The sequence below is a fragment of the Lithobates pipiens genome, unplaced genomic scaffold, assembly GCF_037356315.1.
Source record: "Lithobates pipiens isolate NorthernLeopardFrog02 unplaced genomic scaffold, aLitPip1_a1.2 Scaffold_10, whole genome shotgun sequence".
Classification (NCBI taxonomy): Eukaryota; Metazoa; Chordata; class Amphibia; order Anura; family Ranidae; genus Lithobates; species Lithobates pipiens.
Genome location: NW_027507686.1, coordinates 219,384,497 through 219,407,553, shown reverse-complemented (window position 1 = coordinate 219,407,553; position 23,057 = coordinate 219,384,497). Strand labels below are relative to the sequence as shown.

Here is a 23,057-nt window from a genome sequence, read left to right as displayed (position 1 = left end):
ACTCTAGACAGACAGACAAGGAGTGCCTGCTCCTGATGCATTTCGTCCACACGTCTGGGTATATATTCGATTAATCCCAGTCTTGTAGATGAAATGCGTTAGTAGGAGGACCTAGGTGGAGACTCCTTCTCCATTTGTCTGGCATAACAAAATTGTCAGCAGTGAATCATACCGGAGTGCCACCAGCTTTTTTTTTATTGAATATTGTTGGCATCAGAGGATGAGCCTCGGTCTGGCATCCGGCACCCAGAGTATTCGGATGGTGATCCAGTTATAGGCCTAAGAGCAGTGTGCCTCCCTTTTTATCAAAAGGTTGTCAAAAATTTGGAGTAGAAATCTGATCCAAAATAGATCAGTGGTGTGTAAGCCATCTTATCTTTTCTTAGAGCTGGTTAATAACAGACAAAACCTGGCATAATCTAAAACTGCCCTTGTAAAAGTAGAAATTAGAGTAATGATTCTAAAGAAAGGTCAGGTTAAAATAGCATTAGGCTCTGAAATGGTTTATATGCAGGGGTCTCAAACTGGTGGCCCTCCAGCTGTTGCAAAACTACAAATCCCATCATGCCTCTGCCTGTGGGGGTCAGGCTTGTAACTGTCAGCCTTGCAAGGCCTCATGGGACTTGTAGTTTTGCAACAGCTGGAGGGCCGCCAGTTTGAGACCCTTGATGTAGAGAGACTATTTAATTTTTCAGCCAGTCTCTTACCTCCTGTCCACTGCCATCTGATTTTGCGCGGTTGATGGAGTCTGCGGTGGTGTCGCTCCAATACATATAGTCATCAGAAGAATCCCAATCCAGTGCAACAGCACTGCGCACATTGGACAATGGGATGACAAAATCGGAGAGGTCACTGGTGTCAAAGCTAATCCTTCGGATGTCCGTCCTTCGAGCAAAAAGCAGGAACTTGTCAAGACCTGATCGAAGGTCAAAGGTCATCATCTTAATTCTTTCAGGTTCAAAATGGCACAAAGAGTAATTGCAGGAGTTCTTTTTTTTTTTTTTATTTAAGGGGAAGGGGGTCATTACAATGATTGCTGGGTGCTTGCCATCTTAATCTTTAGATTATGGAGCTAAAACAGTAAGTATCATTCAGAAAACAGTTTGTTTTTGCCCTCTATAAAATTACATTCAGTGTTTCATTCTACAACTATCATCCTCCACACTGAAAGTGAATCCGATTGGTTGCTTTTAGTTAGCACAAGTCATTATTTTGTCCAATACTGTAATTATTTATGCATCCCACATAGAAGATAAAAAAAAATCTTCCTTTTCAAACTTACACTTGACAAGTAGAATCCCAACTGGCTGCTAAGGGCAAGCAAAGAGTTATTTCACCTTTACCAAAAAACTGCCTATGCAGAGGAGGGGTGTCTGTAGATAAACAACTAAAGTTGAAGAACACCCTTGCTACAGGTGTATGCCATTTAAGTACCTAATGAAGCACGACTGGAGAACTTCTAGGACAGTAATGGCGAACCTTGGCACCCCAGATGTTTTGGAACTACATTTCCTATGATGCTCCTGCACTCTGCAGTGTAGATGAGCATCATGGGAAATGTAGTTCCAAAACATCTGGGGTGCCAAGGTTCGCCATCACTGTTCTAGGATGTTGCTAAGCGAGGTCCAGCCATTACCGTTCACCTTCACCATTAACCACCACAATACTGGCCACTTTTACCCCCTTCTTGCCCAGGCCAATTTTCAGCTTTTAGCTTCGTCGTACTTTGAATGACTATTGCACGGTCATGCGGCACTGTACCCATATGACATTTTTATCTTTTCTTTAGTGGTATTTGATCACCACTGTGTTTTTTGATTTTTTTCTACTACAAATAAAGTAAGACCGAAAATTTGGAAAGAAAATTAAAATGAATTTCTTTGTTTCGTTTATAGAATTTTGTAAATAAGTAAATTTTCTCTTTCCCTGATGGGGAGGCACTAATACGCAGCACGGCTAGGTATTACTGATGGGCACTGACTGGCATCACATGTGGGTACAGGTGGGCACTGATTGGCACTGGTGGGGCATTGATGGGAAATCTCTGGTGGGCATCACTGATGGCACTGCACTGATAATAAATGCAGTTCTTCTCTACCCTCGCCTTGTCAGCGCGAACTGATTACCATGTGATCAGCTGCGATTGGACACAGCCTACATCAGAGGCTCTTTACCTAGATCGGAGATGAGGTGTGTCAGAACGACACATTGCAAAACCAATCACCACGCGATCCTGGGGGCACGCAAAGTTTATCCTGCTGGACGTCATCTGAAGTTCAGGTCAGGATAACTGATCTCAGCTGCAGTCGTCAATCTGCTATAGGCCGGACCGAATGTAGTTAACCACTTCCCGACCAGCGCACGACGATGTACGTCGACAGAATGGCACGGGCAGGCATATTGGCGTACAGGTACATCCAATATTCGATGCCGCCCTGCCATAATTGCGTATACAGCGTATGCCCTGGGTGACATCCAGACTTGCCCCCCCAAAAGACATTCAGACTTGCCCCCCCATATGTGACATCCAGACTTGCCCCCCCCATATGTGACATCCACCGGGGGGGCCAGTCTGGATGTCACACGGGGCAGTCTGGATGTCCCCCCAGGTGACATCCAGACTTGCCCCCCCAGGTGACATCCAGACTTGCCCCCCCAATATGACATCCAGACTTGCCCCCCCAAGGTGACATCCAGACTTGCCCCCCCAAGGTGACATCCAGACTTGCCCCCTCATATGTGACATCCAGACTTGCCCCCCCATATGTGACATCCAGACTTGCCCACCCCATATGTGACATCCAGACTTACCCCCCCCCCGGTGACATCCAGACTTGCCCCCCCAGGTGACATTCACCAGGGGGGGGCAGTCTGGATGTCACACGGGGCAGTCTGGATGTCCCCCCAGGTGACATCCAGACTTGCCCCATGTGACATCCTGACTGCCCCCCTGTGACAGACTTGCCCTGGGTGACATCCAGACTTGCCCCCCCAAGGTAACATCCAGACTTGCCGCCCCCCAGGTGACATCCACCAGGGGGGCCAGTCTGGATGTCACACGGGGCAGTCTGGATGTCCCCCCAGGTGACATCCAGACTTGCCCCCCCATATGTGACATCCAGACTTGCCCCCTAACATCCAGACTTGCCCCATGTGACATCCTGACTGCTCCCCGTGACAGACTTGCCCTGGGTGACATCCAGACTTGCCCCATGTGACATCCTGACTGCCCCCCCCCTTGACAGACTTGCACTGGGTGACATCCAGACTTGCCCCCCCAAATGACATCCAGACTTGCCCCCCCATATGTGACATCCAGACTTGCCTCCCCAGGTGACATCCACCGGGGGGGGCAAGTCAGAATGTCACACGGGGCAGTCTGGATGTCCCCCCAGGTGACATCCAGACTTGCCCCCCCCAGGTGACATCCAGACTTGCCCCCCCAAGGTGACATCCAGACTTGCCCCCTCATATGTGACATCCAGACTTGCCCCCCCATATGTGACATCCAGACTTGCTCCCCCCATATGTGACATCAAGACTTGCTCCCCCCATATGTGACATCCAGACTTGCTCCCCCCATATGTGACATCCAGACTTGCCCCCCCATATGTGACATCCAGACTTGCCCCCCCCCCATATGTGACATCCAGACTTGTCCCCCCATATGTGACATCCAGACTTGCCCACCCCATATGTGACATCCAGACTTGCCCCCACCAGGCGACAGACTTGCCCCGTGTGAAATACAGACTTGCCCGGTGTGACATACAGACTTGCCCCCCTGTGACAGACTTGCCCCGTGAGACATCCAGACCTGCCCCCCCCTTTGTAACATCCAGACTTGCCCCCCTCTGTGACATCCAGACTTGCCCCCCCTCTATGACATCCAGACTTGCCTCCTCCCCTCTGTGACATCCAGACTTGCCGCCCCCCCTCTGTGACATCCAGACTTGCCGACCCCCCTGTGACATCCAGACTTGCCGCCCCCCCATATGTGACATGCAGACTTGCCGCCCCCCCATATGTGACATGCAGACTTGCCGCCCCCACCAGGTGACATCCTTGCCCCGTGTGACATCCAGACTGGCCCCCACCAGGTGACATCCAGACTTGTCCCCCCTGTGACAGACTTGCCCCGTGTGACATCCAGACTTGCCCCCCCATGTGACATCCAGACTGCACCCCCATGTGACAGACTTGCCTCGTGTGACATCCAGACTGGCCCCGCCGGTGACATCTAGACTGGACCCCCCAGTGACATCCAGACTTCCCCTCCCCCCGGTGACATCCAGACTTGCCCTTCCCCGGTGACATCCAGACTTGCCCTTCCCTCCGGTGACATCCAGACTTGCCCCTGGGTGACACCAGACTTGCCCCCCTGCTGTGACATCAAGACTTGCCCCCCGGTGAGATATCCAGAATGCCCCCCTGTGCTGTGACAGACTTGCCCTGGAAGACATTCAGACTTGTCCCCCCAGGTGACATCCAGACTTGCCCCCCCAGGTGACATCCAGACTTGCCCCCCCAGGTGACATCCAGACTTTCCACCCCCCATATGTGACATCCAGATTGCCCCGTGTGACATCCAGACTGCCCCCCAGTGATAGACTTGCCCTGGGTGACATTCAGACTTGCCCCCCCTGCTGTGACATCCAGACTTGCCCCCCTGTAATATCCAGACTTGCCCTCCCCCCGGTGACATCCAGACTTGCGCCCCCCCGTGAAAGACTTGCCCTGGGCGACATCCAGACTTGTCCCCCCATATGTGACATTAAGATTTCACCCCCATGTGACATCCAGACTTGCCCCCTCCCAGGTGACATCCAGACTTGCCCTCCCCTGGTAACAGACTTGCCCCGTGTGACATCCAGACTGCCCCCCGTGACAGACTTGCCCTGGGTGACATCCAGACTTGCCCCCCGTGACAGACTTGCCCCCCCTCCGGTGACATCCAGACTTGCCCCCCCTCCGATGACATCCAGACTTGCCCCCCAGTGACATCCTGACTGCCCCCCAGTGACAGACTTGCCCTGGGTGACATCCAGACTTGCCTCCCCAAAAGACATCCGGACTTGCCCCCCCCGGTGACTTCCAGACTTGGCCCCCATATGTGACATCCAGACTTGCCCCCCCATATGTGAAATCCACCGGGGGGAGGGCAGTCTGGATGTCACACGGGGCAGTCTGGATGTCCCCCCAGGTGACATCCAGACTTGCCCCATGTGACATCCTGACTGCCCCCCCGTGACAGACTTGCCCTGGGTGACATCCAGACTTGCCCCCCCAAGGTGACATCCAGACTTGCTGCCCCCCAGGTGACATCCACCAGGGGGGCCAGTCTGGATGTCACACCGAGCAGTCTGGATGTCCCCCCAATTGACATCCAGACTTGCCCCCCCATATGTGACATCCAGACTTGCCCCCTGACATCCAGACTTGGCCCATGTGACATCCTAACTGCCCCCCGTGACAGACTTGCCCTGGGTGACATCCAGACTTGACCACCAAAAGACATCCAGACTTGCCCCCCCCACATATGTGACATCCAGACTTGCCCCCCAGGTGACATCCACCGGGGGGGCCAGTCTGGATGTCACACGGAGCAGTCTGGATGTCCCCCCAGGTGACATCCTGACTGCCCCCCCAGGTGACATCCTGACTGCCCCCCCCAAGGTGACATCCAGACTTGCCCCCCCCAAGGTGACATCCAGACTTGCCCCCTCATATGTGACATCCAGACTTGCCCCCTCATATGTGACATCCAGACTTGCCCCCTCATATGTGACATCCAGACTTGCCGCCCTCCAGGTGACATCCACCGGGGGGCAGTCTGGATGTCCCCTCAAGTGACATCCAGACTTGCCCCCCCCAGGTGACATCCAGACTTGCACCCTGACATCCAGACTTGCCCCATGTGACATCCTGACTGAACCCCGTGACAGACTTGCCCTGGGTGACATCCAGACTTGCCCCCCCATATGTGACATCCAGACTTGCCCCCCCAAGGTGACATCCAGACTTGCTGCCCCCCCAGGTGACATCCACCAGGGGGGCCAGTCTGGATGTCACACCGAGCAGTCTGGATGTCCCCCCAGGTGACATCCAGACTTGCCCCCCCATATGTGACATCCAGACTTGCCCCCTGACATCCAGACTTGGCCCATGTGACATCCTAACTGCCCCCCGTGACAGACTTGCCCTGGGTGACATCCAGACTTGCCCACCAAAAGACATCCAGACTTGCCCCCCCCACATATGTGACATCCAGACTTGCCCCCCCAGGTGACATCCACCGGGGGGGCCAGTCTGGATGTCACACGGAGCAGTCTGGATGTCCCCCCAGGTGACATCCAGACTTGCCCCCCCAGGTGACATCCTGACTGCCCCCCCAGGTGACATCCTGACTGCCCCCCCAAGGTGACATCCAGACTTGCCCCCCCAAGGTGACATCCAGACTTGCCCCCTCATATGTGACATCCAGACTTGCCCCCTCATATGTGACATCCAGACTTGCCGCCCTCCAGGTGACATCCACCGGGGGGCAGTCTGGATGTCCCCTCAAGTGACATCCAGACTTGCCCCCCCAGGTGACATCCAGACTTGCACCCTGACATCCAGACTTGCCCCATGTGACATCCTGACTGAACCCCGTGACAGACTTGCCCTGGGTGACATCCAGACTTGCCCCCCCAGGTGACATCCAGACTTGCCCCCCCAAGGTGACATCCAGACTTGCCCCCCCAAGGTGACATCCAGACTTGCCCCCCCAAGGTGACATCCAGACTTGCCCCCCCATATGTGACATCCAGACTTGCCCCCCATATGTGACATCCAGACTTGCTCCCCCCATATGTGACATCCAGACTTGCCTCCCCCATATGTGACATCCAGACTTGCCTCCCCCATATGTGACATCCAGACTTGCCCCCCCTATGTGACATTCAGACTTGCCCCCCCATATGTGACATGCAGACTTGCCGCCCCCCCATATGTGACATGCAGATTTGCCGCCCCCCATATGTGACATGCAGACTTGCCCCCACCAGGTGACATCCTTGTCCCGTGTGACATCCAGACTGGCCCCCCGGTGACATCCTGACTGCCCTCGTGACAGACTTGCCCTGGGTGACATCCAGACTTGCCTCCCCCAAAAGACATCCAGACTTGCCCCCCCCGGTGACTTCAAGACTTGCCCCTCCATATGTGACATCCAGACTTGCCCCCCATATGTGACATCTACCAGGGGGGGCAGTCTGGATGTCACACGGGGCAGTCTGGATGTCCCCCAGGTGACATCCAGACTTGCCCCATGTGACATCCTGACTGCCCCCCGTGACAGACTTGCCCTGGGTGACATCCAGACTTGCCCCCCCCAAGGTAACATCCAGACTTGCCCCCCCAAGGTGACATCCAGACTTGCCCCCCCATATGTGATATCCAGACTTGCTCCCCCCATATGTGACATCCAGACTTGCTCCCCCCATATGTGACATCCAGACTTGCTCCCCCATATGTGACATCCAGACTTGCCCCCCCATATGTGACATCCAGACTTGCCCCCCCATATGTAACATCCAGACTTGCCCCCACCAGGCAACAGACTTGCCCCGTGTGAAATACAGACTTGCCTGGTGTGACATACAGACTTGCCCCCCTGTGACATCCAGACTTGCCCCCCCATGTGACATCCAGACTGCCCCTCATGTGACAGACTTGCCTCGTGTGACATCCAGACTGTCCCCGCCGGTGACATCCAGACTGGCCCCCCCAGTGACATCCAGACTTCCCCTCCCCCGGTGACATCCAGACTTGCCCCCCCGGTGACATCCAGACTTGCCCTTCCCCCGGTGACATCCAGACTTGCTCTCCCTCGGTGACATCCAGACTTGCCCTTCCCTCCGGTGACATCCAGACTTGCCCCGTGTGACATCCAGACTGCCCCTCTGTGACAGACTTGCCCTGGGTGACACCAGACTTGCCCCCCTGCTGTGACATCAAGACTTGCCCCCCGGTGAGACATCCAGAATGCCCCCCTGCGCTGTGACAGACTTGCCCTGGATGACATTCAGACTTGCCCCCCCAGGTGACATCCAGACTTGCTACCCCCCATATGTGACATCCAGACTTGCCACCCCCCATATGTGACATCCAGACTTGCCACCCCCATATGTGACATCCAGATTGCCCCGTGTGACAACCAGACTGCCCCCCCAGTGATAGACTTGCCCTGGGTGACATTCAGACTTGCCCCCCCTGCTGTGACATCCAGACTTGCCCCCCTGTAACATCCAGACTTGCCCTCCCCCGGTGACATCCAGACTTGTGCCCCCCCGTGACAGACTTGCCCTGGGCGACATCCAGACTTGCCCCACCATATGTGACATTAAGATTTCACCCCCATGTGACATCCAGACTTGCCCCCTCCCATGTGACATCCAGACTTGCCCCCCCCATATGTGACATCCAGACTTGCCCCCACCAGGCGACAGAATTGCCCTATGTGAAATACAGACTTGCCCGGTGTGACATACAGACTTGCCCCCCTGTGACAGACTTGCCCCGTGAGACATCCAGACCTGCCCCCCCTTTGTAACATCCAGACTTGCCCCCCTCTGTGACATCCAGACTTGCCCCCCCTCTGTGACATCCAGACTTGCCCCCCCTCTATGACATCCAGACTTGCCTCCCCCCCTCTGTGACATCCAGACTTGCCTCCCCCTCTGTGACATCCAGACTTGCCGCCCCCCCCCTGTGACATCCAGACTTGCCCCCACCAGGTGACATCCTTGCCCCGTGTGACATCCAGACTGGCCCCCACCAGGTGACATCCAGACTTGTCCCCCCTGTGACAGACTTGCCCGTGTGACATCCAGACTTGCCCCCCCATGTGACATCCAGACTGCCCCCCCATGTGACAGACTTGCCTCATGTGACATCCAGACTGGCCCCGCCGGTGACATCCAGACTTCCCCTCCCCCGGTGACATCCAGACTTGCCCCCCGGTGACATCCAGACTTGCCCTTCCCCCGGTGACATCCAGACTTGCTCTCCCCCCGGTGACATCCAGACTTGCCCTTCCCTCCGGTGACATCCAGACTTGCCCCGTGTGACATCCAGACTGCCCCTCTGTGACAGACTTGCCCTGGGTGACGCCAGACTTGCCCCCCTGCTGTGACATCAAGACTTGCCCCCCGGTGAGACATCCAGAATGCCCCCCTGTGCTGTGACAGACTTGCCCTGGATGACATTCAGACTTGTCCCCCCAGGTGACATCCAGACTTGCCCCCCCATGTGACATCCAGACTTGCCCCCCCAGTGATAGACTTGCCCTGGGTGACATTCAGACTTGCCCCCCCTGCTGTGGCATCCAGACATGCCCCCCTGTAACATCCAGACTTGCCCTCCCCCCGGTGACATCCAGACTTGCGCCCCCCCGTGACAGGTGACAGACTTGCCCTGGGCGACATCCAGACTTGCCCCCCCATATGTGACATTAAGATTTCACCCCCATGTGACATCCAGACTTGCCCCCTCCCAGGTGACATCCAGACTTGCCCTCCCCTGGTAACAGACTTGCCCCGTGTGACATCCAGACTGCCCCCCGTGACAGACTTGCCCTGGGTGACATCATGACTTGGCCCCCGTGACATCCAGACTTGGCCCCCGTGACATCCAGACTTGCCCCCCCCTCCGGTGACATCCAGACTTGCCCCCCCTCCGGTGACATCCAGACTTGCCCCCCGTGACAGACTTGCCCTGGGTGACATCCAGACTTGCCTCCCCCAAAAGACATCCAGACTTGCCCCCCCATATGTGACTTCCAGACTTGCCCCCCCATATGTGACATCCAGACTTGCCCCCCCAGGTGACATCCACCAGGGGAGGGCAGTCTGGATGTCACACGGGGCAGTCTGGATGTCCCCCCAGGTGACATTCAGACTTGCCCCATGTGACATCCTGACTGCCCCCCGTGACAGACTTGCCCTGGGTGACATCCAGACTTGCCCCCCCAAGGTGACATCCAGACTTGCCCCCCCAAGGTGACATTCAGACTTGCCGCCCCCAGGTGACATCTCCAGGGGGGCCAGTCTGGACGTCACACGGGGCAGTCTGGATGTCCCCCCAGGTGACATCCAGACTTGCCCCCCCATATGTGACATCCAGACTTGCCCCCTGACATCCAGACTTGCCCCTTGTGACATCCTGACTGCCCCCCGTGACAGACTTGCCCTGGGTGACATCCAGACTTGCCCCCCCAAAAGACATCCAGACTTGCCCCCCCAGGTGACATCCACCTGGGGGGCCAGTCTGGATGTCACACGGGGTAGTCTGGATGTCCCCCCAGGTGACATCCAGACTTGCCCCCCCAGGGTGACATCCAGACTTGCCCCCCCAGGGTGACATCCAGACTTGCCCCCCCAGGGTGACATCCAGACTTGCCCCCTCATATGTGACATCCAGACTTGCCGCCCCCAGGTGACATCCACCGGGGGGGCAGTCTGGATGTCCCCCCAAGTGACATCCAGACTTGCCCCCCCCAGGTTACATCCAAACTTGCACCCTGACATCCAGACTTGCCCCATGTGACATCCTGACTGCCCCCCGTGACAGACTTGCCCTGGGTGACATCCAGACTTGCCCCCCCAAGGTGACATCCAGACTTGCCCCCTCATATGTGACATCCAGACTTGCCGCCCCCCAGGTGACATCCACCGGGGGGGCAGTCTGGATGTCCCCCCAAGTGACATCCAGACTTGCCCCATGTGACATCCTGACTGCCCCCCGTGACAGACTTGCCCTGGGTGACATCCAGACTTGCCCCCCCAGGGTGACATCCAGACTTGCCCCCCCCCAAGGTGACATCCAGACTTGCCCCCTCATATGTGACATCCAGACTTGCTGCCCCCCAGGTGACATCCACCGGGGGGGCAGTCTGGATGTCCCCCCAAGTGACATCCAGACTTCCCCCCCCCCCAGGTTACATCCAAACTTGCACCCTGACATCCAGACTTGCCCCATGTGACATCCTGACTGCCCCCGTGACAGACTTGCCCTGGGTGACATCCAGACTTGCCCCCCCAAAAGACATCCAGACTTGCCCCATGTGACATCCTGACTGCCCCCCGTGACAGACTTGCCCTGGGTGACATCCAGACTTGCCCCCCCAAAAGACATCCAGACTTGCCCCATGTGACATCCTGACTGCCCCCTGTGACAGACTTGCCCTGGGTGACATCCAGACTTGCCCCCCCAAAAGACATCCAGACTTGCCCCATGTGACATCCTGACTGCCCCCTGTGACAGACTTGCCCTGGGTGACATCCAGACTTGCCCCCCCAAAAGACATCCAGACTTGTCCCATGTGACATCCTGACTGCCCCCTGTGACAGACTTGCCCTGGGTGACATCCAGACTTGCCCCCCCAAAAGACATCCAGACTTGCACCCCCAAGGTGACATCCAAACTTGCCCCCCCCCAGGGGTGGCCAGTCTGGATGTCCCCCCAGGTGACATCCAGACTTGCCTCCTCCCAGGTGACTTCCAGACTTGCCCCCCCCACAGACTTTTCCCCCCTTGTGACATCTAGACTCACCCCGTGACATGGAACCAGCCTGTGTCCCCGTTGTCATGGAGATTATGCGCTGATTATAAGACACAGGCAGGCAGAGCGGCGTCACTTTGTTGCTGCTGTTGCAGAGAGAGGTCGTGTGCTCTTCGCAGGCTGTTTTGACAGGACACAGCGCCCTACAGAGGACAAATCGGAGACTACACCCCCCCCATTCTTCATAGCCGATCTATTGGAGTTAAAGTAAGTGTCATATGACCGATGTCACCTGATGGGGGCGGGTCCAGTGTCGGGATGTGGGCGGGCTTGTATAATGATCCGTCAGTGTTTTCTCCCCTCCTTTCTGGTCTGAGGGAAGAGAAATCCCAGGCAGTGACCCACCATACCGTTCGTGACAGGGGCCCCGACACCCTCCGTGACAGGGGCCCCCCACACCCTCCGTGACAAGGGCCCCGACACCCTCCCTGACAGGGGCCCTGACACCCTCCCTGACAGGGTCCCTCGACACTCCCCGTGACAGGGGTCCCTGACACCTACAGTGACAGGGGCCCCCGACACCTTCCGTGACAGCCCCCCCACATCCTTTATGACAGGGCCCCCGACTCCCTTCATGACAGGGGCCCCGACAACCTCCATGACAGGGGCCCACCAACTTCTTTTATGACGGGGCCCCCGACACCCTCCATGACAGGGGACCCCCGACACCCTCCCTGACAAGGGCCCCCGACACTCCCCGTGACAAGGGCCCCTGAACCCTCTGTGACAGGGACCCCCGACACCCCAATTACAGGGGCCCCCCACACCCTCTGTGACAGCCCCCTCGAACCCTCTGACAGCCCCCCGACTCCCTCCATGACAGGGCCCCCCGACTTCCTCCATGTCAGGCCCCCCGACTTCCTCCATGACAGGCCCCCGACTTCCTCCATGACAGGGCCCCCCGACTTCTTCCATGACAGGGGCCCCCGACACCCTCTAGACTTCCTCCATGACAGGGACCCCCGACTTCCTCCATGACAGGGGCCCCTTACTTCCTCCATGACAGGGGCCCCTGACACCCTCCATGAAGGGGCCCCTGACTTACTTCCTGACAGGGGCCCCCGACACCCTCTGTGACAGGGGCCCCCCGACACCCTCCCTGACAGGGGCCCCCGACACCCTCCCTGACAGGGGCCCCCGACACCCTCCCTGACAGGGGCCCCCGACACTCCCCGTGACAGGGGCCCCCGACACTCCCCGTGACAGGGGCCCCCGACACTCCCCGTGACAGGGGCCTCCGACACCCCCCGTGACAGGGGCCCCCGACACCCCCCGTGACTTGGGCCCCCAACTTCCTTTATGACAGGCCCCCCCCCGACTCCCTCCATGACAGGGGCCCCCGACTCCCTCCATGACAGGGCCCCCGACTTCCTCCATGACAGGGCCCCCGACTTCCTCCATGACAGGGCCCCCGACTTCCTCCCTGACAGGGGCCCCCCGACACCCTCCCTGACAGGGGCCCCCCGACACCCTCCCTGACAGGGGCCCCCGACACTCCCCGTGACAGGGGCCCCCGATACCCTCCGTGACAGGGGCCCCCGACACCCCCCGTGACTTGGGCCCCCAACTTCTTTAATGACAGGCCCCCCCTGACTCCCTCCACGACAGGCCACCCTGACTCCCTCCACGACAGGGGCCCCCGACACCCTCCATGACAGGGGCCCACCAACTTCCTTTATGACAGAATCCCCCGACTTCCTCCATGACAGGGGCCCCCCGACTTCCTCCATGACAGGGGCCCCCGACTTCCTCCATGACAGGGGCCCCCGACTTCCTCCATGACATGGGCCCCCGACTTCCTCCATGACAGGGGCCCCTTTCTTCCTCCATGACAGGGGCCCCCGACACCCTCCATGAAGGGGCCCCTGACTTACTTCCTGATATGGGCCCCCCGACACCCTCCGTGACAGGGGCCCCCCCGACTCCCTCCCTGACAGGGGCCCCCCCGACTCCCTCCCTGACAGGGGCCCCCCCGACTCCCTCCCTGACAGGGGCCCCCCCGACTCCTTCCCTGACAGGGGCCCCCCGACACCCTCCCTGACAGGGCCCCCGACACTCCCCGTGACAGGGGCCCCGACACTCCCCGTGACAGGGGCCCCCGACACTCCCCGTGACAGGGGCCCCCGACACTCCCCGTGACAGGGGCCCCCGACACCCCCCGTGACTTGGGCCCCCAACTTCCTTTATGACAGGCCCCCCCCCGACTCCCTCCATGACAGGGGCCCCCGACTCCCTCCATGACAGGGCCCCCGACTTCCTCCTTGACAGGGCCCCCGACTTCCTCCATGACAGGGCCCCCGACTTCCTCCATGACAGGGGCCCCCCGACACCCTCCCTGACAGGGGCCCCCCGACACCCTCCCTGACAAGGGCCCCCCGACACCCTCCCTGACAGGGGCCCCCGACACTCCCCGTGACAGGGGCCCCCGATACCCTCCGTGACAGGGGCCCCCGACACCCCCCGTGACTTGGGCCCCCAACTTCCTTTATGACAGGCCCCCCCTGACTCCCTCCACGACAGGCCACCCTGACTCCCTCCACGACAGGGGCCCCCGACACCCTCCATGACAGGGGCCCACCAACTTCCTTTATGACAGAATCCCCCGACTTCCTCCATGACAGGGGCCCCCCGACTTCCTCCATGACAGGGGCCCCCGACTTCCTCCATGACAGGGGCCCCCGACTTCCTCCATGACATGGGCCCCCGACTTCCTCCATGACAGGGGCCCCTTTCTTCCTCCATGACAGGGGCCCCCGACACCCTCCATGAAGGGGCCCCTGACTTACTTCCTGATATGGGCCCCCCGACACCCTCCGTGACAGGGGCCCCCCCGACTCCCTCCCTGACAGGGGCCCCCCCGACTCCCTCCCTGACAGGGGCCCCCCCGACTCCTTCCCTGACAGGGGCCCCCCGACACCCTCCCTGACAGGGCCCCCGACACTCCCCGTGACAGGGGCCCCGACACTCCCCGTGACAGGGCCCCCCGACACCCTCCATGACAGGAGCCCCCCGACACCCTCCGTGACAGGCCCCCCGACTTCCTTTATGACAGCCCCCCCCCCCGACTCCCTCCACGACAGGGGCCCACCAACTTCCTTTATGACAGAATCCCCTGACTTCCTCCATGACAGGGGCCCCCAATTTCCTCCAAGACAGGGGCCCCGATACCCTCCATGACAGGGGCCCCCGACTTCCTCCATGACAGGGGACCCCCGACACCCTCCCTGACAGGGGCCCCTGACACCCTCTCTGACAGGGGCCCCCCACACCCTCTGTGACAGCCCCCCCGACACCCCCTGTGACAGGGCCCCCCCGACTTCCTCCATGACAGGGCCCCCCGACTTCCTCCATGACAGGGCCCCCGACTTCCTCCATGACAGGGGCCCCCGACACCCTCCAGACTTCCTCCATGACAGGGGCCCCTTACTTCCTCCATGACAGGGGCCCCCGACACCCTCCATGAAGGGGCCCCCGACTTACTTCCTGACAGGGGCCCCCTGACTTCCTCTATGACAGGGGCCCCCCGACACCCTCCCAGACAGGGGCCCCCAACACCCTCCCTGACAGGGGCCCCCTAAATTCCTCTGTGACAGGGGCCCTCCGACACCCTCCCTGACAGGGGCCCCCAACACCCCCCGTGACAGGGGCCTCCGACACCCCCCGTGACAGGGGCCCCCGACACCCCCCGTGACAGGGGCCCCCCGACACCCCCCGTGACAGGGGCCCCCGACACCCTCCACGACAGGGGCCCCCGACTCCCTCCACGACAGGGGTCCCCGACTCCCTCCACAACAGGGGCCCACCAACATCCTTTATGACAGAATCCCCCTGACACCCTCCATGACAGGGACCCCAAACTTCCTCCATGATAAGGGCAACCCACACCCTCCATGATAGGGCCCCCCGACTTCCTCCATGACAGGGGCCTCCCGACTTCTATCTGACAGGGGCCCTCAGACTTCCTCCCTGACAGGGGCCCTCGGACTTCCTCCCTGACAGTGGCCCCGACTTCCTACCTGACAAGGGCCCCCCGGCTCACTCCATGACAGGGGCCCCCCGGCTTCCTCCATGACAGGGGCCCCCCGACTTCCTCCATGACAGGGGCCCCCCGACTTCCTCCATGACAGGGGCCCCCCCGACTTCCTACCTGATTGGGGCTCCGACTTCCTCCATGACAGGGGCCCCCGACACCCTCCAGACTTCCTCCATGACAGGGGCCCCTTACTTCCTCCATGACAGGGGCCCCCGACACCCTCCATGAAGGGGCCCCCGACACCCTCCATGAAGGGGCCCCCGACTTACTTCCTGACAGGGGCCCCCTGACTTCCTCTATGATAGGGGCCCCCGACACCCTCCCTGACAGGGGCCCCCCGACTTCCTTTATGACAGCCCCCCCCGACTCCCTCCACGACAGGGGCCCACCAACTTCCTTTATGACAGAATCCCCCGACTTCCTCCATGACAGGGGCCCCCAATTTCCTCCAAGACAGGGGCCCCGATACCCTCCATGACAGGGGCCCCCGACTTCCTCCATGACAGGGGACCCCCGACACCCTCCCTGACAGGGGCCCCCCACACCCTCTGTGACAGCCCCCCCGACACCCCCTGTGACAGGGCCCCCCCGACTTCCTCCATGACAGGGCCCCCCGACTTCCTCCATGACAGGGCCCCCGACTTCCTCCATGACAGGGGCCCCCGACACCCTCCAGACTTCCTCCATGACAGGGGCCCCTTACTTCCTCCATGACAGGGGCCCCCGACACCCTCCATGAAGGGGCCCCCGACTTACTTCCTGACAGGGGCCCCCTGACTTCCTCTATGACAGGGGCCCCCCGACACCCTCCCAGACAGGGGCCCCCGACACCCTTCCTGACAGGGGCCCCCGACACCCTCCCTGACAGGGGCCCCCGACACCCTCCCTGACAGGGGCCCCCTGACTTCCTCTGTGACAGGGGCCCTCCGACACCCTCCCTGACAGGGGCCCCCAACACCCCCCGTGACAGGGGCCCCCGACACCCCCCGTGACAGGGGCCCCCGACACCCCCCGTGACAGGGGCCCCCGACACCCTCCACGACAGGGGCCCCCCGACACCCTCCACGACAGGGGCCCCCGACTCCCTCCACGACAGGGGTCCCCGACTCCCTCCACGACAGGGGCCCACCAACATCCTTTATGACAGAATCCCCCTGACACCCTCCATGACAGGGACCCCAAACTTCCTCCATGATAAGGGCAACCCACACCCTCCATGATAGGGCCCCCCCGACTTCCTCCATGACAGGGGCCTCCCGACTTCTATCTGACAGGGGCCCTCAGACTTCCTCCCTGACAGGGGCCCTCAGACTTCCTCCCTGACAGTGGCCCCGACTTCCTACCTGACAAGGGCCCCCCGGCTCACTCCATGACAGGGGCCCCCCGGCTTCCTCCATGACAGGGGCCCCCCGACTTCCTCCATGACAGGGGCCCCCCCGACTTCCTACCTGATTGGGGCTCCGACTTCCTCCATGACAGGGGCCCCCGACACCCTCCAGACTTCCTCCATGACAGGGGCCCCTTACTTCCTCTATGACAGGGGCCCCCGACACCCTCTATGACAGGGGCCCCCGACACCCTCCCTGACAGGGGCCCCCGACACCCTCCCTGACAGGGGCCCCCTGACTTCCTCTGTGACAGGGGCCCTCCGACACCCTCCCTGACAGGGGCCCCCGACACCCCCCATGACAGGGGCCCCCGACACCCCCCGTGACAGGGGCCCCCGTCACCCTCCACGACAGGGGCCCCCGACTCCCTCCACGACAGGGGTCCCCGACTCCCTCCACGACAGGGGCCCACCAACTTCCTTTATGACAGAATCCCCCTGACACCCTCCATGACAGGGACCCCAAACTTCCTCTATGATAAGGGCAACCCACACCCTCCATGATAGGGCCCCCCGACTTCCTCCATGACAGGGGCCTCCCGACTTCTATCTGACAGGGGCCCTCGGACTTCCTCCCTGACAGGGCCCCCCCCCCGACTTCCTCCATGACAGGGGCCCCCCGACTTCCTACCTGATTGGGGCTCCGACTTCTTCCATGACAGGGCTCCCCGACTTCCTGACAGGGGCCCCCTGACTTCCTTCATGACAGGGGCCCCCCTCCTCCTAGCACAAATTCCCCCAATCCCTCCTACAACACTGGAAAGGGACACCCCATTACATTAAAGGATTACAAGAGAGAACAATTTAGGGCTCTTTCACACTGGGGGGGGATGGGGGGATCGGCGGTAAATTGCCGCTATTTTTCAGTGTGAAAGTCGCCTCAGATTTCTCATCTCCCCCTTTACTTCGGAGTCGTCTGTTTATAAATCACTATTAATATTCTGCTGTCTTCATAGCAATCGCTGCACATTGACAGATGAATCCTCCGTATTTTATACATTCATCTCCACCTTCTTTTCATATATTTATTACTGTTATCAGCACCTAAAGTGCTCTGGATTGTATTATATGAATTCTCACGTGTTGGATATTTATTTGCTCATTATTGTCACATTATTGGAATCGCCATTAATTACATCCTTGTACACCGATGTCATGTCAGCTTTGATGCATCAATTCATTTGCCAATCACTACAGCAGCCCCTCCATTCCATATATATACCAATCACATTACATACCCATAAGATATCGGGTGCCTGCGGCAGCGGGTCACTTTTCATCATTATATCTAATTCAAAGTGGGAGTATCCACTACACAGTTATTATGCCCCCCCACCAACTCACATCCCACCCCTATCCCCCCTCCTAGCAGAAATCTACCCCCCAATCCCTCCTCCTTGCAAAAATCCTCCCAATCCCTCCTTCTAGCAACAACCCCCCCAATCCATTCTCCCAGGACAAATCCCCCCAACCCCCCTCCTAACACAAATCCCCCCAACCCCCCTCCTAACACAAATCCTCCTCAATCCCCCGTTCTAGCAACAACCCCCCCAATCCATTCTCCCAGGACAAATCCCCCCAACCCCCCTCCTAACACAAATCCTCCTCAATCCCCCCCTTCTAGCAATAACCCCCCCCAATCCATTCTCCCAGCACAAATCCCCCCAACCCCCACTCCCAGCACAAATCCCCCCCCAACCCCCACTCCCAGCACAAATCCCCCCCCAACCCCCACTCCCAGCACAAATCCCCCCCCCAACCCCACTCCCAGCACAAATCCCCCAGCCCTCACTCCTAACACAAATCCTTCCCCTAGCAAAAAAAATCCCTAAATCCCTTCTTCAAGAGTAAATCCCCCCACAAATCCACAACCCCCTCCAAATTACCCTTTTCCTAGCACACATTCTTCCTCCCTACCCAAATCTCCCCCCAGAAGAAATTTCCCCCTCTTAGCAGAAATTCCCACACCCTTAGGGCAAACATTCCCCGTCCGGCTCAAACCCCCCAAAACTGTCCTTGCACATATCCCCCCCATTTCTCCTTCTATCAAATACATCCCCCATCCTGATTACACCTCACAGAACAGATAAATGCCCATCCCCCTTCTGCACAAACATCCAAAGCACAAACTTTTACCCCCCCCTCCCCTCCTCCATTGTGTACAATTTCCCTGTAACCTTCCCCTCCTCATCCTCTCCTGTCACTACAGCGCTCCTCCAGCACATGCGACAGGATTGCTCTTAGATGACATTGGGCTGTACACACACAGTGTGATTACCACCCCCCATCCACATTTCCTGCTGCCGGTGTTCTGTCTAGAAGTGCCCCCCCATGGAATAGTGCCCGCGCATGTGCAGGACGGAGCCGCACTTCAGCTGATTTGCCGATCACCTGGAGTGAAGTGACCAGGGTGTCGTAGGTGGCATCTCTCAATGGGAGATACAATTTCAGGGCCACAATTGAAACCTATACAAACAGCGGGGGGAGACTGTAGTTCTCACATTGTGCCTCGCTGTTGCGGGCGGCTTTACAGCGTGCTGATGGTGCGGTTTTGTCTGTGTTGCAGGCGGGTTTGCTGTGTTGAACGGCCGGTTTTGCCTGTGGGAAAGGTCGGGTTGCAACACAGACAAAACCAGCTCTTCAACACACACTAGCCGCCCTCCAGCAGCAGCGATGCACAATCTGAGAACTACGGTCTCCCCCGCTGTTTGTATAGATTTAAATTGTACCTGTGAAATGGTATCTCCCATCGAGAGATACCTCCTACGGTGTGCGCATGCGCTCTGATTACGTCAGCCCATCTGATCAGCAAATCAGCTGCTGTGCTGTTCCTTACAGGGCATGCGCATTACATACCGGGCACTATTCGATGGGGGGGCACTTCTCAACAGAACACCAGGAGATGAGCAGCCCTTGGAGGAGATAGGGGGGCGGTAATCAAAGTGTGTGTGTACAGTCCGATGCCATCTCTCCACTCTGCCACTTCTCCTCTCACTGCTGCAGGATGCCATTGCCTTTTCCCAGCTCTGAGTGCGGGCGATGGTGGGGGGAGATCAGTGGCCAATCAGGCATCACATCAAAGGGAGGGCACAACTGAAATCTGGGTGTAAATCAGCACCCCCCTGGATCCTGCCATGTCTGTGCCTCTCCCACACCTAGGCAACCCTAGGTGTGGGTGTGAGGAGTGGGGGGGGGGGTGTGTGTGTGAGGAGTAGACGAGGGGGGGTGTGTGAGGGGTAGAGAGGGGGGTGTGAGGAGCGGAGCGGAGGGGGGGGGTGAGGGGTAAAGAGGGCTTGGCATTTTAACACAGTTTTCACATGCGGGCACAACTAACGTATGCGTTCTCTTCTGCGTGCGAGCTCGGCGGGTTACCTAAAAAAATAATTTTCTTCTTTATTTTACTTGTACTCTGTCCTTTTAAAAAAAAATATCATAGAAAAAAAAGCATGACAGGACCTCCTACATGTGAGTTCTGGGGGTCAAGCAGACCTCAGATATCACATTTACACTTAAATGTCTTTTTTTATTTACAAAAAAAAATCCCCTTGTAAGACCATTAGGGGGAAGTGACCTTTGAAGTCTCTTCCGCCATCCAATGGTATGGAGCAGAGTGGGGGCATCTTTCCCTCACGTGGCATCCAGCCTCACAGGGAAGAGGTCGCGATCGTCTCTGCCACTACAGATGGCTCTGGTAAGCGGTGGAGATGACGCAGCACGGCGGGGGGGGGGGCCCTTCTCCCTCCGATGATAAAAGTGATCTTGCGAGAAATCCACCGCAGAGACCACTTTTATCTGAAAGCTGACCGCCCGCTGTTGAAGAGGATACCAGGGTTGTGGCATTCCCAATGGTATGCCCACAGGGTGAGCCTGGGCACATCCTAATCACCACGTGCGGCACATATTCCCCTGTCTTACTGACACTGGCCACTGCCCTATTGACACCATCCATGATTTCATGTTTTAATATGTTTGTTTACATTTATTTCTAAACGTCTGTGTATACAAACACTATATTATCAAACGTATTGGGACATCTGCCTTTACATGAAATTTAATGGCATCCCAGTCTTATTCCGTAGGGTTCAATATTGAGTTGGCCCACCCTTTGCAGCTATAACAGCTTCAACTCTTCTGGGGAGGTTGTCCACAAGGTTTTGGAGTGTGTCTATGGGAATGTTTGACCATTCTTGCAGAAGAACATTGGTGAGGTCAGGCACTGATGTGGACGAGAAGTCCTGGCTCGCAGTCTCTGCTCTAATTCATCCTCAAGGTGTTCTATCAGGTTGGGGTCGGGACTTTTATATATTTAAAAAAAACAAAGTTGTCATGAAATACCACCAAAATAAGATGTATTAAACCTGGCAGATGTCAGGGGATCAAGGGCACCACACCCAAAGAGATATATACAAATGTAGCACTAACCCCCGAAGGAGCTGCTGGTTAGATTGGGCCACGGGGTGTCCCGTGGTAGATGGCCCAGTAACTTGAGAGACTGACGACAGATCCACTTAAATGGATTTTATTTGCAAAAACCGTAGACAATGAACAGTCTCTTAACATGGGATCAGAGGGTTGGAAAGGAAGTTCAGGTACTCTTATGCCGCGTACACACGATCAAACAATCCCCCCGTGTGTAGCCTCAGGCGGACTTTTTTTTACCCAAAAGTACGGAAGACTTGGAAAGTAGTTTTGCAGTCCAATCTTTCCGTCGGACTCGCATTTCAGCGGACAATCCGGCCGTGCGTGTGCCAGTCCGCCGTACTTTTGAAATGAACGGACTTTTCCCGCCCGGAGAAAAGTCCGCTCATTTTGAGCATGTCTGCAGGTAGCCGGGGCCAGCGAAGGAGGCGTCGCTGACTACAACCCCCCCCACTGACTACAACCCCCCACTCTGTCCTCTGTCCATGAGATACTGTTATAGCGCCATCAATTTACACAGCACTTTACATATACAGTAAAACCTTGGTTTGAGAGTGTTTTGCAAGACAAGCAAAATGTTTTAAATAAACTGTTTCCACGCCTATATCCATTGAGGTTCTTCGATCCTTGGTGTGTAATCACCGACAAGCCTGAAAAAGCTGCCACTGTGCCGCCCATCTCCCCAGCACTTGCCTTGTCTCGGGTGGGCATCGGGTGACGGTGATGTCCGGTGTCCCCCATTTCTTCCCTGACCCTGATGTCTTCTCCAGCCTGCTCCTCCTCTGCTATGATTGGACACCTATCACATGTCCAATCACAGAGCCTGTCGTTTCAACAAATCAGGTGACAGGTAACACAAACCCTGCGCACCTGATTGGCTGATAGGGGGTTCAATGTGAGCAAAATGAATCCCTTTGTTTTGTTAACATACAGCTGAGATTTTAGGCGCCTATTAGAGCCGACGGTGGGGATTAGAGTGGTGCCAGGAGACGGGGGAGGGTTGGCGGCGCTCCTGTGCCCTTTATGAACACAACGCTGCTGGTGCCATGCAATTATGCTCTCCAACTGCTAGGAGAGCAGCTAGACTCAAAATCAGCTTACTACAGCAGATCAGGCAGCAATTGAGATTGGTTGCCAGAGAATACAGCACATCATTACCACTCAATAACTGGTTGCTAGAGGAAACAGCACACATTACGGCTGCTTTGTTGCTAAAAGTTACTGCACATTACAGCTCACTGATTGGTTGCTATAGGTCAGGGATCCTCAAACTACGGCCCTCCAGCTGTTGGAGCTACGCATCCCATGAGGCATTGTAAAACTCTGACATTCACAGACATGACTAGGCATGATGGGAATTGTAGTTTCTGACCAACTGGAGGGCCGTAGTTGGACGACCCCCTGCTATTGGTTACTGTGCATCATTACCACTTAATGGTTGCTAGAGATAACAGCACATCATTAAAGCTCACTGCTTCGTTGCCTGTGACATCTCCAGTAGGCACTGCAGCAAGGTCTATATCCTGGCAGTGGCTCAGCAACACATCTTCTCACTCTTCCAGTCTCCCCCACATAGTATTCGCTTGGTGGTTTTTCAGCAGCTCAGTCTCTCAC

General features: G+C 57.8%; 1 protein-coding gene across 2 annotated transcripts in view; it reads right to left on the bottom strand.

Annotated features, from left to right (window-relative positions):
• LOC143940205 (low-density lipoprotein receptor-related protein 4-like) overlaps positions 1 to 11,748 on the bottom strand; it is a 39,911-nt gene extending 28,163 nt beyond the window's left edge. The window contains exons 1-2 of one of the 2 annotated variants that reach the window (XM_077461366.1): positions 11,596 to 11,748; positions 708 to 885 (exon numbers count right to left, since the gene is read on the bottom strand). In XM_077461366.1, coding sequence (XP_077317492.1) covers positions 708 to 773 — 66 coding nt within the window. In that variant the 5' untranslated portion in view covers positions 774 to 885; positions 11,596 to 11,748. Of the gene's footprint in view, positions 1 to 707; positions 917 to 11,595 lie in introns of both variants that reach the window. The other variant, XM_077461360.1, reaches the window with a different exon arrangement.
• Positions 11,749 to 23,057: the final 11,309 nt, after the last annotated feature.